The following is a 17333-nucleotide window of genomic DNA, read 5'->3' on the forward strand; positions in this document are numbered from 1 at the left end:
TATACTAATAGGATGTCTGCTGTTAGGGGCACACAGCTTCCATGTGGAACAAAAGGCAGGTAGCAGATGAGCCAGACTTTGGGACAACTGGAATCTTTCTCCTAATGGGAGATTTAGTTTCACCCTTAAATACTTGATGTAAAATTATAAAGATCATAATAAAAAAGCTTTGTTCTAAAAAACTGTTGAATGCTAGAAGCCTGTATTTATGATTGGCTTTTATTAATTTTAGAAAGCTGTACAATATTTTGAAAAATCTGAAATTATAAATAGAAAAAATATTACAGTCAAAATTTTGTCATTACATATGGGAAAATACATACTATAAGGAATTCAGACAAGCTAGTAATAGAAGCTTGATTTACATAAAAGAAAGTTGGAGTATTTTGTGTTCCTTAAAGGCCACATTTGTAGCGTATCAGAATGGGACTTGACACTCAAATGGAATGAAGTTTTAATATTAATCTAACATTTCTGTTATTTTACAATGTTTTCACTCCAAGTTTTGTAAAAAGAAATATAAATGGTTGGCTGGCCAGCCAGAGACAGGTGAGCATTAGAGTGCTGGGACCTCATGGAAAAGCTTTGGTATCACACAGCTTTGAGCAGCACCCAGAAGAGATGCATGACCCCTGCCTGTCCCCACACAGCAAACAAGAACTTCCCTCCAGGGCCCTGCCTTCCTGGGCCATCAGTGGGGTGCCGCTTCAGTTGGCTGTTTTCAGGGGGGCCTTTCGGATGGACCTCCTGCTGGGGACCAGGTTGCCTTTTTTCCTGGCTGGGGACGTCACATTCCACTGTTGAGGCTGTGCAGGCCTGGGGAAAGAAACCACTTCTGGATCTAAAAGAAGAAACCCTGACCAAAACATCAACCTCAAAAGGAACCCCTTGGCAAACTTACGGTTTATCAGGCAGTGATAAACATAAAATGTCATTTCCTTGACTCTGGGCTTCGATTTTATCTGAAAGGAAATTAAACACAAATTCAGTTTTCCCAAAATTTCAAAGGCAGCTGGTGGATCAGACATGAAGGAAAGTGGGAACTTGCCTTTGGCTGGAAGAGGAGTCTGTGATGTCTCTATGTAACTGACCCCTGCTCCAAACGTGACTTCACTGATGGACTCTGGGTAAAGGGGAGACACTGCCGTTATTGAAAATCTGGTAAGACCAAGGCCTCAGATACAGCTGCCTGAGCAAGTGGGACAGCTTTACTCTGGTTTTTATTTACAGCCTCTGCCTTGCACCCAAGTGACAGCCACTGTGAGGCCTCAGGCTGACCTTTTCCCAAGACCTGATGGTGTGAATCTCCTCCTGAAAACTCCCTTAAATCCCCCGGACCTTCACTCTAACCACAGCCTCCTCAGACTGCCATGGCCCCTGTGCCTTCACTGCCTGTGACTGATGACTGATACATGCCAAAAATTCCTTGCCCCACTTGGCTAGTTGCTATTGTACTTCACCAGGAGTGCCTACAGAGAAGTCACTAGCTCACCACCTCTTCACACTTTCCCTTTTTGGGTACCAGGGATGTTCCTTCTGTTTTCCTACTCAGTAAATAGTCCATCCAAGAGATAGCACAGCAGCCACTTTCCCACACCAGTCTGTCCTAGCTAGCTTCAAGGAGCCCAGCATCCCATGACCTGCCCTCCTACTTCACTGTGAACACCGAGAGCATCTTGCTGCTGGTGTTTACAGGTCTTTTGGTCCCCCTCAGGGGACTGCTAAAGAACAGACTATAGCATACTGAGTTTGCATCCTGGCTCTGTTTTATAGTGTGAGGTTATGCTAAGAATTCAACTCTCTTCATTCTAAAATGGAGATGAAAACTCGTCTAACCAACAGGGTTGTCAAGATTAAATGATATTATTTACGTAAAGTACCTGCTACAAGGTAAGTGCTGAACGAATGTTGGCCACTATCATAGTTTTTTAGTTATAACTTACTGGGTAACTATTTCCTGTGTCACTGGGGTCATGTTTAATTAAAGACCAAGTAAAGTTACTGCACAGAGCACCTTGATGACTGTGTTCTAAGGAGACTTAAAATCTATTCTTGCTCCATGGGGGGCTCAAGCTGCCCTTATAAACACATGCTATGTGCACCTGCCATGGTCCACTGTGCCTGTTGTGTCTGTGGAGTTTCTCTCCACGAGGCCCTGGCATGTCACACCTGTGTAAATATTAGCTTCCGCCTGGCCTACTGGCCCCCATCTGCCCACAATGCACCCCCAACTCATACCCTCCTTCCCCGTGGTGCTGCACACGCTGCCTAATTGTCATCAACACACTTCTTAGGGGGCAGAGGACAGCCTGGCTCATTCTGCCCTCCTGATAGGTGCACTGGTCAGGGGAGCTTTAGAGTTCTTCTCATTCTCCTCATGCTGTAACTCCTTACAATCAGCCTGTACCTTTTTGTTCTAAATTTTAAAGTCCTGCAGTTCTACGGACCTGGGAATACTCCAGCTTTTAGGTAATGATAGAGAATTGCACTTTCACTGCTGCTACCACCAACACAGCTCAGAACTACTTTTTCCTGCTGTTCCTGTGAGGTTCTTCATTGTGCTGTCATCTGAGATTCCCCTTTCTTCCCTAGACACTGCCTTTCCTGGTTTGGAAGCCTATGTGCAGTCCAGATAATCTCTCACCTTTAAAACAGCACATACACAGTAGCTCTCACACCCTCAGTGCACACCATGCTTAGACTCAAAGGTAGAATCCTCTTGGCTGCCTTAATTACAGCAGTAAAAAAGGTACTTGCTTGTTTCTCCCTGATTTCAGTTAAAATCCTAGCTCTGAAATTATCCCTTTCCATTTAGCAAAACCAGTATCTGTTGAATATTCTTGGTGGCTTGCAGTTTTCCTACTGGCTTCACAGTGCTAAGAACACTTCTAACAGTCATCCCCACCTAAACTGGGAGCCACTTGTTTATAAACCACACTGATGCTAACAGCACTGAGTGCTCTTCAGTTCTCTGATAATTCTCCCAGTGAGGGGAACCAATAGCCCTTCTTCAAGCATTTCTTCCTGATTTAAAATGGACAGAAGTCGTATAGACAGGGGCATCATACTCCACAACCTGGAGAAAGAGCAAGTGTTCTGCTGATCCAAAGAAAGTAGTCTCATTTTCAGTGCAGATGAGTTTCACACATGCAAATTCAAGCAGCATTAATGTGCCATGCTAGGTTTCACTGCTGAGGACACAGGCTGCCAGTAAACCACAAAACTGAAATCAGGGACTCAAGGGATGAGGGAGGCTAAAATGAGAAAGAAGCATTCTCTCTGCTTCTGCAACATATGGCACCTAACTGCCAAAATAGAAGCTCTTGGTGCCCCTGAGCTGGGAACACAGAACATAGAGACATCTTTACTCTTTGAAGGATGCTGGCTATTTTACATTTTTAACATTATACTTGTCAACAGGAAGCTAGAACTGCCAACCTTTTGTGACAGAACCATCACGATGCAGTTGTACCTGAGGAGAGGTGGGGTGGGAATTCTGTTCATCCATTAATCTCCCTTTAAAAGAAGGCCCTGGAAGAAAATTACCTAAAACCCTGAGTATTCGATGACATACAGCACCACAAGTAAGCAAACAGCCAGAGGCAGGAGGTACTCAGGCCAGTGAGCTGACAGAAGGGTGCCTGCCCTTCCACTATAAAAGGGAACACCTGGGCACAACACTCCTCTCTTCATGCTTGGATCTGAACTGGGAAAGCCAGGCTAGACAAAGGACATGGCGTGAATCCAGAGGCCTGAGTTCAGCCCCAGCTCTGCCAATGTGACATCCATATCTGTGGAGTGGGCCCACAGAGTCATTGAGGAGTTAAACAGGTCACAATGGCAAGGACAGGCAGAACGAATACGGAGGGCTGGGAGAGGCTGCGCCAGGTGAGGACATGGCACAAGAGGGCCCGAGTCAGGAAGAATGTGGCTGGATGTCAGCACCGGAAGGAGGCTGCACACCACTGGGGTGCAGATGAGGGATACACAGGAGCATACTAGGCAGGCCCCAGAAACTCTAGTCCGTATTTTGGAGAGTAACGATTTCTTCATACCACAGATGAAGGATCCCTTATCTGAAAATAGAAGATCTAAAATGCTCTAAAATCTGACCTGTCTGGAATGCCAACATGAGGCCTTAAGTGGAAAATTCCACACCTCTGTGTGATGTGTTGCAGTCAAAATATAGGTACTGTAAAAATACTGTAAAAAATAACCTTTTACACGTGTAAAAGGAGTATACAAAACATAAATAAATTTTGTGTAGGCTTGGGTTGCATCCCCAAGGTATTTCATTTTATTTGTATATAAATATTCCAAAATCTGAAAATACCTGAAATCTAAAACACTTCTGGTCATAAGTAATTTGGATAAAGGATCCTCACTGTGCGTAATTTTCTCAAAATCTTGGTCTATGAAGTTTGAGTCAACAGTAAGCCACAAAATGAAAAACTGGGATAAAACATTCTACTCTTCTAACTGGCCTATCAAAAAGAAAAACACCAGGTAGAAATGAGAAGCCACTGGCTCTAGGCACAGCAGGGCACAGTCCTCACTGCCGACCTGTGGCTTATGGTGCTAGGAAGCCCACTCCAGGGCACACAAGGTACCTCCAGTGCTAACCCCCTACCACTCTGGCTGGAACAGACCATTGAGTGCACACACACAACACACCTGCATGGCATGGAGGGCACGAAGAGTGCTACTTCACAATGGCACCAGGCGGGTAGGTGACTGATCTATCTAGGCCTCAGCTTCACATTGGTCACTCTAAACTGAGGCAAGCAAAGCACTGGGAAGAGCACCTGACCTTCAGGAAACTTTCGCTCAACGAATACAGCAACTGCATGGCTATGAAACACAGAATCTGAACAATGTACTGTAGTGCAGCTGTATATCAGGAAAGCCTTTAGATAGAAGATCTATCTATCTTGCAACAGAGTTTTACTACTACTTCAGCAAGCACAGGACAGCTGTGGTGGAAAGCTGGAAGGAGAAGTTCATTCAAACTCACGACTTACTCTCTGGGGTGCTGATGGCTCTTTTGGTTAACCAGTCCATGGATCCATCAGTCTCTCGCTCTAAGCTGTAGGGTGATGCTACAATAGAACAGAAAAGTCTTATCTGACCAAAAACCCCCAAACAGTGTCATAAAACAAGAAACCAAATGAGAAAATTAAGATATATATGGTAAAATTAAAATTCCTAATGTTTAGTGTTCTTATAAAGAATCAATTCAGAAATAACTACAAATAAATGACCAACATGGAAAAAAAATGCCCATTCTTGCTAGAATTCAAAGAAATGGAAATTAAAATCATACCATTTTTGGTCCATAAAGATCAGCAAAGACAATGTAAAATTATAAAGCCAGTGCTTCTAAGCAGGAAAATAGATACTCCTGCACCATTTGGCATGAATTATGGATAATTTGATACTATCAGAGCTTTTAAGTTCAGCCTTTGGCTGCTGGGAACAATCCCATTACACATACAAAACTGTGTATGCAAGAATATTTACTAGTGTGATACTATTTGTATCAAAAAATTGAAAAGCATCTACACTTTGAAGAATTGGGCAGTAATAAAAAAAGTTGCGGTACTTTCACAAGATGTGCTATACACACAGGAAAAAGTTTTGGAAGTTCATGAAAAAATTTTCACTGTGTCATTAAAAACGTATGTAGGGAAGCGGGTTATAAAACAAGGTATACTGAGATCATAATTTTGTAAATAAAACGTATGTGAGGAGTAGAAAGGCTGGAGGAATAAAATCTCATTGCTATGGGTAAGTTATATTTCATTGTTTCCTAAATCTTTTAGCAAAAACATGTATCATTTTCTTATGTATAATCTTATATCCCCAATTAATGTTACTTATTTGAAAAATAAGAAAATAGAAACCATTTTAAAAGGAATGAGAAGTAGACCTGTGTTTTTGCCTGCAAGTTCCCACTATGTTAAGGCTTACTATTGCTGGTTGGTTTCCCTGGGCTTCCAGAATTTAAAGAGAAAGGTAATACTCCCACGCTTCGGCTGTGGTGCCTACTCTTGGACTCCACAGCTTTCTTGACAGAATTCAGGATTGCAATGGTACTCAGGGACATGGGCCTGTAGAGGAAACACATAGACCCTGACTCAGGGCAGACCACTGTGCTGGCAGTGGGGACACAAGAGATGCCCACCGATTTCCTTTTAAACCACCAATGACCCACCCTCTTGCCTGTCTCCATGAAGGAGTGGAGCAAGGTGTCAGCACAGACACTGGTGGAGAGACAGAGGCAAAACCTCTGCAGAGTATCCTGAGCAACATCGACCGCCACCGCCTCATCGTGCTCCTTACCTGGCCCTGGGCATTAACATCTTTGGAGGCCCAGTTTCCAGAGTGTGGCCAGCACTGGACTCAGGTGCTAAAGGCCGGCTTGTGCTCGGAGATACAGCAGCAGGTTTTTGGCCAACAGGAGCTGGTATTATCTCTAAGCCTGGGATGACCTGTTAAGAGAAAATGAATGGAATCTTGACATGCTGTGAGCAAGCCCATACATAATCTACTTTAAAACATATCAGCATGGGTTAATACAATTTCTCTTTAAAACAGAACCATCGGCAAACTGCCATATGCAGATATTGTGGCATTAAAGAGAAAAAGGAGTAAGTTTGGCCTCATCACTTTTTAATGCTGCAGATCTGTTTGGATCCCTCAGGCAATGAGAACTTCTTGCTTCTAATATGAGTAGCACCTAAACCCAAAGACCCTAGGGGCCTCTGCTCTACAGAGAGGCAGCCATGAGAAAAGAGACAGCAATGACCTAAGATGTCCGAGGTCATGGGTATAAAGAAAGATACCCTCTGCCAGCCTGTCTACTAGACATTCACACAGCTACCAGTGTAACAAAGGAAGACACACCTGATCATAAGGTGGGTTTTGAGGCAAGCTAGGGAAGCACAGAGAGGACTGGAAAACTGGTCAGCCTAAGGTGGGCCTCTTGTCTACCTGCACAGCTGGTGCTCTGGTGTCACTGTCAGCCACCCTATGTGCTTCTTCTGCATGTTTGGCCAGCTCTCGCTCCTGGGCCAGCTGTTCATTGTACTTCTTCATGTCATATTCAAGTTCTGAAGCTAACTGTTTGTCAACTGCAAAGAACTCTTTGACTTCATCTCGGTAATCCTGCATCACCTCCTAAAAGAGACCCAAAAGCATCTTTTAGTGTTTCCTTAAACAGAGAAATAAGCTCTCCAACAGAGCTTGGAATAAAATAACAGAACAGTAAGATTTGTATTCCTGAGTCCAGACTACTTCTATCACACTAATGACTGGGTTACTTAACATAACTGCACATTCCAAGGAAACAAACTACCCTTGTGCTGACCATGAAGGGAGATGTTCACTAATCGGATCTCCTAGGCAGTATCCTATCTACTCACAGGTAAGGAGTGGCTGCCTGGACTCCTGATGAGGGAAAGACTCAGATCCAGCTCAGACAAGCCCAGCAGCAGTCACAGAAGGTAGTGCAGTGTACAGGCTGCTCCACTGTGCTTGTCAGTGTTTACCACTGGCACCCAGGGATTACATTTTTGTTTACAGTAAACCTCGTATGTCACACCTGGGCAAGAACATTCTCAGGCCTTAAAAAGGAATGCTTGGAGCAAGGCCTCTTGGCCAAGAGCAAGAAAGCATTTTCCTGACAATATCAGAGGAAGGAAAAGATAGACTGCAGCTCCAATGAAGAGAGAAGCCCCAGCAGAAAAGAGGAAAATCCCTCTGTGCTTCCAGCTGTCACTACACACAGCTCCACAGAAGATGGAATCCTTCCCGGACTCTGCTGTGAAGCGGCAGTCCTGTGACACAGCTCAGAAACAGGGCAAGACTTGTTTAGGTGTCCCTCCACACCCCCCTGAAGTTTAAAATGGCAATAAAAATATAAGAATAATTTCATTTTTTCCATGTCATAAGTTTCTCTCTTCCTCAGGTTTCCTAGGATAAAAAGCTATTATAAAAATTATATCTAATATAATTTTGTTGTAGCCTTTGTAAGGAAAATTTTTTGAAGAAACACAGGAAAAAATCCTGACAGATTAAAGGAAAATATTGTTGCATTTATTTCTGAGACACTTGGAAGGTAAACACCCCATAATTAACCCCCTAACAACCTTTTACCTCACCCCTCACCAAGATGCACTGAGGTGACTGCCCTGAGCCCAGCAGAGAAAAGTTTTCAAAATAGAATCTAATTCTATCTATTAAGGGTGGACACTCAGCACAGCGCATCAGCCCTTTATAAACCCAACTGCACAAGAAGGAGCAACGGCAGCAGTGCCCCTGATCAAGCCCCACCTGACAGGAGTATTTCTAAACAAATCAGTGGAATGTCGCTTTTGCTGCTTCCTTGGTGCTTATCATTACTATCTGTCTACACCTGCAGAAGATGTTAAGTGGTGAACTTGGCAGTGGACACAACCCCAAAAGTCAAGCTCCTCCTTTACCCTGAGATAATACATGAGTTCCCGCAACGCTGGGATCTTATTTTTCTCCAGCACAGTCTTCAGGGAAATGATAATTGGAATAATATTTTCTATGAAGTTCTTCTTCTGGACCTGCAGTAATATAAAGACATGTTTTAGATTTACAAACTTCTGAAAGAAAGTTTCCCTTGACCTAATTTCTTTTTGTACAGCCAACCTAGCATACTATGACAATTTAGTTTTGATTTTTTTGGTTATGATACTGGGGATGTATACACTTACTGCTTTTCTCCTAAAGACTCTGTAGCATTACAGGAAAATGTCTGGAAGATTTGTATAGCAGAGCACAGATAAATACTACTTATATTTTCTAAGTAAGAAAAAAAAGACTAGAAATATATTGGAAAATGACAAAAAGCTCCAAATAACATCACAGACCCTTGACTTTGGCTCCATTTTCAGTCTTTGCATTAAGCATCTTTCCCTTTGGAATGAAAATGAGCTTACTCTGCTTTCCAGAAACATCCTATGTTTCTGAGGTTGAAATAACAATGGTCAAAAATGGCTAAGCATGAAAATGGCCAGCTTTGTGCATGCATGTGTGTGCACACACCACTTTGTATATTCAACTCTGTAAATTTTCAAAAGTGCTCTGTATTTACGTAGTACTTGATTTCAATGATCAGTAACTCAAATATTTTCTAATAAATCTTTCAGAATTAAAATAGTAATATGTATAAGATTTATACTCCTGAACTTGCAAAGAACTCTTTTATCTTATTTAAAGTCACTAATATGGTTTTTCCTTATAAATTACTTCTAAAAAGTCTTATCATGGCCAGGCTTGGTGGCACACACTTATAATCCCAACACTCAGGAGACTGAGGCATAAGTATTACTACAAGTTCAAATGCCAGCTTGAATTACATAGCGAGACCTTGTCTCAAAAAACAAACAAAACAAGTTAGATCAGTCCCTGAAACAGGAGGGCAATAGGCAAAACAAGAAGCAATTAAATAAATATAAAATTGAGCAGATGGTACTAGTTTAGGAACAGTCTTAAAGAGTGGACCACATGCATTGTTAACAGGCACGATCAAGGACCTTCTTTCTCTGCCTCAGACACAAAGCCAACCTCTGGTGATACAAAAGTGAAGCCAAGAATTCCTGCCCTCAAGCTGCTGAAGGGCATAATGCAACAGTGTCAGGAAGCTGAAGAACTTACTATGGAGGAGGGACACCCAGAAGGGAGGAAGTGGATGGGAATGTGTATCAGTATCTTCTCTTAAAATGACAGTCAAGGTAGGTGGGGATCTGGAGGGGAGGCAGAGGGCACTGCAGAGAAGAGCCAGTGTTACAGCCCACAGCAGGAGCAGGACCGAGGACTACCACCACTGGAGGGAGGGAGGAAGAGTGGCAAGGGACAGGGCAGGCCAGGCACACTTGAGTTGTTTTGAGAGAGAATGGGGTTCTATTTAGAAGATGGTGGGAAGCTACCAATATGGCTTTCAAAGACTGTTAACGAGATAAAACATATATATGATAAATTTGCCTATCTTAAGAGAACAGTTTTGAGCTCTGACTACAGGATATACTACTGGGTAACCAGTACCACAAATCCCCTACAGTCAATCATCCCCAGAAGTTCCTTGCTGCCCCTCACAGTCATTCTGCTTGCAGTGTACTTTAAGCAGAGGGATAAAATGCTCCAATCTGCACTTAAGGAAGATTGCTCTGGCAGCAATGCAGTCCATAGCCTGCAACAGAAAGAACTAGAGACAGGGTGCTGAGGAATCTACCAGGAATGGAACAGGCCTGAAAGGTCAGAACCAGTGGAAATGCAGAAGAGGAGTGGTCTACAAGATTAAAAGGGTAGGATTGTGTGGCAAGCCTGTAGGACCAAAGTCTATTCCTTTGGGTCAGATGGAAAACAGAAATCAGCCATTCAAACTATATTCCAAGAATACAGGACTTGGTAAGGTCTGAGGGGCAAGTGGGCTTTCCCAAGGTCAATCAAAGTTATTCTCCTGATTAAACAAAGAACATGCCTGGCACACCAGACTCCTTTCCTGTGCTCTGCTGTAGCGCCAGGTACCCTTTTTAATGATGTGGTAGATAAATTAGAAGAGGCAACAGCAGGAGGAAGAGAGGATTAGGATCAGTTCAGCCTTTACAGACACACATCTAGGCAGGCAAGCAGAACTGGGTCCAAGCTCTTACGAGGAGCTGGAGCTAGAAACAGGCTTGAGGGTCCTCCACTGCTGGACAGACAACAGCAGAACGCCAAGCACAACCACCAGGAAGCACAGGCTGGGAGCAGCCGCAGAAGAGGATGGCACACGCACCTGAGAGATGAGCTGCTTCTGTGCTTCCTGCATGACGATGTTGGCCAAGGCCACGTCATCCTCCTCCATGAGGAGGATGTCCTTATCCGGCTTAGCTCTCATCGCCATAAGCTTAATCTCTTTGGAGCTGAGGACCTCAAAGGTATCTGACAATAACTCACTGGCTTCCATGTCCAGAGGCAGGATGCCATCAGCGAAGCAGGCTGAGAAAGGGACAAGAGACCAGCTTCTGTGAAACACCCAGACATGGGGGAAGGGTAATTCAGAGAACTGGGGCCATCTGGGGCTGGGAGAGGTGGTGCCGAGAGGTCTGCATGGGCCACAGCTGATGGCAAAGGAGGACGGGTCTTCAAGCAGATCACCCTATAGACCTGCTGGGCCACGGTTGACATCCATTTCACCCCAAACACACCATGCCTACCCAAAATGCTAAGGCAGATTTTGGAAGTGATATTGAACCGCTGTTCATCTGTGAAGTGCTCCAGAAGAAACTTGTAGATTTTCATTCGGCTCTCCTTGTTTGTCTTTCCCTTCAGTGAAAACAACCGCTTCTCTCTGTGGCAGAGGAGGACAATTTTACCATATCACATGTGCTGGGTGGCAAAAATAAAACACAAAATGTGAAAGGTTCCTTCATAGCTGGGCACACCGTGCTCAAGGACACTGGTGAGACTAGGCTGTCAGCACGGGAACTTTTTCCTCAGGACTCTGGTGACGGTCTGTGTTCCACAGACCGCCCCCCCGCCACCGCCCCATGCCTCACTCTGCTCTGCCGAAAGGCAAGGCACGGAGGTCACTAGGTGCCCTGCTGACCTCTCTGACTGGGGAAACTTGTTGTACTTCTCGTGCTTCTCGTAGTTGTTGAAGTGGAAAATACACTCGATGAAGTGCTGGAAGAACATGACAGGGTTCCTCTTCAGTAACAGGTGAGCCAGGCAAAACTCCCCAAAGCTACAAAGAAGAAAGATTCAAAAGGAAGAGACCCATTTGCTCTCCACCTCTACAAATACGTAAGTACCTCTGGAGAACAGAAAAAAATGTCAAGGTAAGGTAAAGGGTTCTAAGCTTAACCCAATAAATAGGTTCATCAGATCAAAAGCAAGGCAGAAGCTGGGCACAAACCATCGTGCCTATAATCCCAGCACTCTGGGAGACTGAGGCGGAGGATCACACATTTAAGCCCAGCCTACACTACTTACTTAGCAGAATTTTGTCTCAAAATACAAAATAAAATAAAAAAAAGGCTGGAAATGTAGCTCAGTATGAGATTCCTACATTTAATTCCCAGTAATACAAACAAAACAAAATACAACAAAACAAGCTAGGTAGAAATTCTGCTTCTTTTGTCTGTTCCTCCCCAATGATTCCTTTTGAATCTGAGGTCAGTCTAAATGCTTTTGCTATAAAGTTGCCTTTCAAAATTTTAACAAGATGTGACCCTCCAGATACATTTCAAGGAGGAAAACCAAACAACCCAGCTTCCCCTAACAGTTTCTTCAAGTATAGATCATGATGATGGTCACCTTAAAATAAACATATGGACTTCATCCCCCAAACTTTTAAGTTTTTTATCACAATGATGAACAGCCGATTTTGGTTACTTTTAAGGAGGAGGATTATTAAAAAGACCTTCATAGTCTGTGTCAATGGAGCAAGTAAAGAACTCTTCACAGAATGACTATCACTGAGCTCTGGTCACCAGCAAGCCCTGGGCACCCTCTTCCACCTAGCCGAGGTTCCCAACACATCTGCCTGATGCTACACAATGGACAGATGCCACCAAGACTGCACCAAAGTGAGGGGAAAGAACCTAACAGTTTCCAAAGCCATTTGGAAAGGACAAAAGCCAAACTGCTGGCCTACAGGCTGCCTGACCATTTCTGGTTTTCCATGGTAGTGACAAACAATGCCAAGGCTCTGGATTTGCTTGGGGGTCAACCTCAGGTGGTGCAGGGCTCACTGTGGTTCATTCACTGCTAAGAACAATGCTTAGCTTCATTTCAAGCTCAGATGCAATTCCTATCTAGAAAGGATCACTGGGCAGCTCTCCGCTAGACAGGAGTAGGGACTAAACAATCCAGCGGGCTGGGGCTTGGCTTTGGGAACATCAGAACTTTGCAGGAGATTCACCTTCCCTTACTGTGTGCCTCAGGCTAAAATTCATGTCAGATAGGATTCTTAGCAATTAAAATTACGCACATCAATTAAAACTCACAGGATGGTTCAGAAATTGTGATTTTAGTAAGCCTAGAAAAAATTCTGATGCTGATATAATATCATGCTTTAACTATTTATCTAGGAAGTAAGGCAGCAGTCTGATTTATAAATACAAAAACAAATGAAATTCTATTTAACATAAGAAATTCTCAAGAATTCACACAGAAGCACTGTTTGACCTGAGAGCAGTCAGTATATTCTTTACAAACTGTTGCTTAGTAATCCAGATTTGACAGGGAAAGAAAATCATCTTATGTTCTTTCTAAACAAGGGTTACTTTGGTATTTATACTTTATATATATATATATATTTATACTTTATATACATCTTTATATTTAACAGAGTAAAGCAGAATTCTCCACATTCTCTGACCAGAATAGAGGAAACCATTAGATAAATAAAACACAACCTCCAAAGAAAATAAACCATGATTTTACATTTTGTGGTCCTCTATTATAGTTAATCTAGCATGGCACAGAAGGTTTAATGTCTACCTGAACTTTCTCCTCAGATTTAAAGGCATGTTTATGAGAATGTAAAACTACAACTTCTGCCAAAGGAGCTAGTTTAACTTCAACTTGATACCAAAATGCTAATCTACTCTGAGCTTAGGTCAAGAAGAGACTAATAGAGATATTACTGTAGAGCAGTGGTGGCGAAACTATGGCATGAGTGCTGCAGTGGGCACACACCGCCCTCTCTGTCAGAATGAGAGCCAAGTCATACCAGCAGCGGAGCCAGCGGATACACAATTTTAATTGTGGTGTTGGTACTTTGTGATAAATAAATGGGTTTTGGGTTGCATTTTGGGCACTCATCTCTAAAAGGTTCACCATCACATCACTGCTGTACAGTCTCTGCCCTACTGGAGAACTGGCCCAACTAAACTATACAGATAAACTCAGTAGTAACCCAAGAGTTCCTGTGCTTAGGGAAGAAAGCAGAATCAGATTACCAGTGTGAGAAGCCAGGGATCAGGCAGTAGTTATATCCAGGAATAACCCTGCTGTTGCATCTACTGGGGTTTTATTAAAAGGTCAAGTTTCAGTCTTGGTGGGGAAGACAAAGACAAAGCCCATGAACTTGATACATATGAGAAGAGAGACTATTTTGGCATTCGTTGGCTGAAAAGTTAACAGAAATTACCATCCCAAAGTAATGCTTTCTAGAACAGAAGAGGCAGAAGATCTCCAGGTAACTGGAGCAGAAAACCTCAATGGCTCTAAATAAAGCTTAGTAAATTAAGAACTCAGCCGGCATCTGTGGCAGTTAATTTTGATTATCAACGAGGCTGCACTGACAGGTGCCCAGAGGATTTGTAAAGGTTCTAGAGATGCTTGGGGACTATATCGGGCCCATGGCCCCTTCTCTATGGACTGGTCCCCTGTTCTCTGATTCCTGGAGCCATGAATGGAGCAGCTTTCCCCCACCATGCCCTCTGCCATGACGATTCTGCCTTGGGAGTTAGCCCACCATGGACTCAAACCTCTGAAACAAGCCAAATAAATCTCTCCTCCTTTAAGTTGTATATCTCAGGTAAGTTGTGTATCATGGAAAAGAAAAGCTGAATAATACAGCACCTTTCCCAGCCTTTTGGCATCCCTCAGGACAAGTACCATGGACAGATGGAATCACAACGCAGACACAGGGATACTGTCTAGATATCTGACACAGCATTAACCACGGACATGGAAAACAAGGCAAGACCAGCGAGTTGGAGCAACAACCCTTTAGGAGAAAATAATTACTTACTCTTTTATTAAGAATCAAAATGCAGGATTCAAACAACCTGCTGAGGCCACAAAGAAAGTAGTCTGTTCACTTCCATTTTCAGCATTACAGGAAAAATAAAAATATGACTTATTTTGGATTTTTTTTCCAAGATAAGTAATATTTTGAAGGCTTCTATTATCAGGCTCCTATTCCCGATCTGGCTTCCATGTGTCTACATGGGATCTGACCCACTTCTACCAGAATTCTATTTAAGTCTGGAGCCTAGCTCTTTCCTCCATCTTTGCTCTCCTTCGTTCCTACCAAGGAATCCACACCCCTCCTGTTATAAGGCTCTCCATATCTCTAGCCCAACCCAATACTGTTCTATTTCTTTTCTCCTGATCTAATCTCCGATGATGCCTTTTTCTGACCTTTCTACTCTGTGTTGTGTTCCAGGCATCATGATGAATCGAGCTCCTACTCTCCAGGTCAGCAATGGTGAATGTTCTAGAGACTGCCCAAATTGCATCCCTGAACCTACTTATTTATCACAAAGTACCAACACTACAGTTAAACCTGAATACCCGATGTGTGGCTGCTAGGGCGGTAATGGGGCAACTTGGCTTGTGTGCAGACAGGTACGGCTGTGTGTGCCAGCCATGACATGCATGCCAGAGGTTTGCCACCACTGCTCTAAGTAATGCTCTGTACTTCCTCTTCATGAGAGCTGGCTTTCTACCAGGGATGTCATTTCACTTACATTCCTCTCAAAGGGAGGCTGCCTCCTCTCAAATCCCACAGGCAGGGGACAAGGACCACATTTCCCAATGCCCTCTCTCTTCACTTATTTATTTACCAAATGTTCATGGAGTGTCTACTTGGGTTTCAAGCTCCCTTTCAGGTGCTAGACTTTTAGTCCTCTATCCCTCAGGAATCCTAAAATGTAGTGGGCAGATAGTCAATACAAAAAGTGTTATCAGAAGTGCTCTGAAGAAAAAAACAGCTGGAGGAGGGTACAAACGAGGGGAGAGAGAGCTGGCTAGTGGTTGAAGCAAACAAAAAAACCCCCACAAACTGTTGTTCTACTTGGTTCAGCTCAGAACATCCAACCTCTACTGTCATAGCCCCCTCCACCTACCTACTCTGCTCTCTACTACTTGATATCTGGTTCAACTTTTTCTTTTCATTCTAGATCCTAACATGACTCAGTGCATTCAATATCCATACAAAGGAGCTCAACTGACAGTCTAACCTTCTGTTTCCCCAACTGCATGGTCTATAGGGATCCCATATATGTGCTTCATGTCACCAGTCCATTGCCACATTTTGGCACATCTCTACATTGGATATCGAACAGTCTACTTTATGAACACCCCCGCCTATCCTTCTAGCTGTCTGGCTTCCTACCCCATTCCACTTCTTCAACTTCACTAGCCCTCTAGGTAGTTTAATACTTCCTGTTTCTCCCAAAGCAAGAATCTGTCATTTAACCGTTTTCTTCCTCAAGGGTATATTATATGTTATTATTAACTTTCTTGCCTTGATTCTCTCTGGACCCTGCCTGCTTGCACTTCTGAGGCAACTATCAAGTTGTATGGCTTATATTAAAATGTCCCCCCAAAGCCTCGTGCAGTCATAGTTGGGACTTCTTTGGAGGATCTAGGGTGTGTGAGTGTGGACTAAGGGTGCATGGCATTGGATTAGTCCACTAGTTTGTATCATACTTCTGGGAGTGGTTTATGGGAAGCCCTACCTTGGATGTGGGTGGCACCACCCAAAAGCTTATATCCTGGGTGGGACACAAGGGAAAGGGAGGCTTGCTGCTCTTCTACTGCTTCTGCTCTTTGCTTAGTGCTTTCTGCCTTCCCTGACATGGACTGTTTCCTCTCTGTGATGCCCCTGTGCCATGCCACCCAACCTTGGAGCCAGCTTTACAAATAGGGAGCCTTTAACTTTGGGTGTTGAATATTTTATCTCAGCAAAAAAGTAACTAAGATACCAATTAAACAACCCAAATGTCTGGCTATTGCCTTATGACTACTAAATTACAAGGCCATTCACCTATGTGGAGAGAGGAGAAAAAAAAAATCAGTTCTGTAGCTCCCAAATTTTGATTTATATGACCAATTAAAAATTTCATACAGGACCAAGGATTTAGCTCAGTGGTTCTGCTGCCTGCCTTACAAGTGCAGGACCCAAGTTTGATCCCTGGTACCAAAAAAAGAAGAAAAAAAAAATTTCATATAAATTTGTATATGCCAGAATCTTCAGAAAATCCAGCTGAAGAAATATTTTAATGTAAGCAGATATGTCTGGTCTTTGACCTAAAATTTGGGGAACAGACTAACAAATTACATTTAGCAAATGTAGTCATCAACTCTTTAAAGCTAAAAATCTTGTCCACATTTGATCCACAGTTAAAGCAAACCCAGAATGCCAAAATAAAATGGAAGGATTTAAGGAAGGGGTATTAAAATGCTAGAAGAAATGATAACCTTACTATAGTGTAAGATCTCTAATCTTTCTGATCAATTTTCTGAGTAATTGTATTTACAGGTTCTATTTATGCACTGATTAAGTCTTCTTTTTTTTTTTT

General features: G+C 43.1%; 1 protein-coding gene across 1 annotated transcript in view; it reads right to left on the reverse strand.

The window, feature by feature from the left end:
* Positions 1-202: 202 nt before the first annotated feature.
* The window catches only part of Ncapd3 (non-SMC condensin II complex subunit D3), a 65500-nt gene continuing 48369 nt past the window's right edge, over positions 203-17333 (reverse strand). The window contains exons 25-35 of the mRNA XM_010641936.2: positions 11621-11758; positions 11229-11362; positions 10808-11010; positions 8484-8594; positions 6994-7179; positions 6343-6491; positions 5971-6110; positions 5022-5099; positions 1049-1123; positions 902-962; positions 203-816 (exon numbers count right to left, since the gene is read on the reverse strand). Coding sequence (XP_010640238.1) covers positions 708-816; positions 902-962; positions 1049-1123; positions 5022-5099; positions 5971-6110; positions 6343-6491; positions 6994-7179; positions 8484-8594; positions 10808-11010; positions 11229-11362; positions 11621-11758 — 1384 coding nt within the window. The 3' untranslated portion in view covers positions 203-707. The remainder of the gene's footprint in view (positions 817-901; positions 963-1048; positions 1124-5021; positions 5100-5970; positions 6111-6342; positions 6492-6993; positions 7180-8483; positions 8595-10807; positions 11011-11228; positions 11363-11620; positions 11759-17333) is intronic.

The sequence above is a fragment of the Fukomys damarensis genome, unplaced genomic scaffold (genome assembly GCF_012274545.1).
Source record: "Fukomys damarensis isolate Sample0158 unplaced genomic scaffold, DMR_v1.0_HiC HiC_scaffold_16, whole genome shotgun sequence".
Lineage (NCBI taxonomy): Eukaryota > Metazoa > Chordata > Mammalia > Rodentia > Bathyergidae > Fukomys > Fukomys damarensis.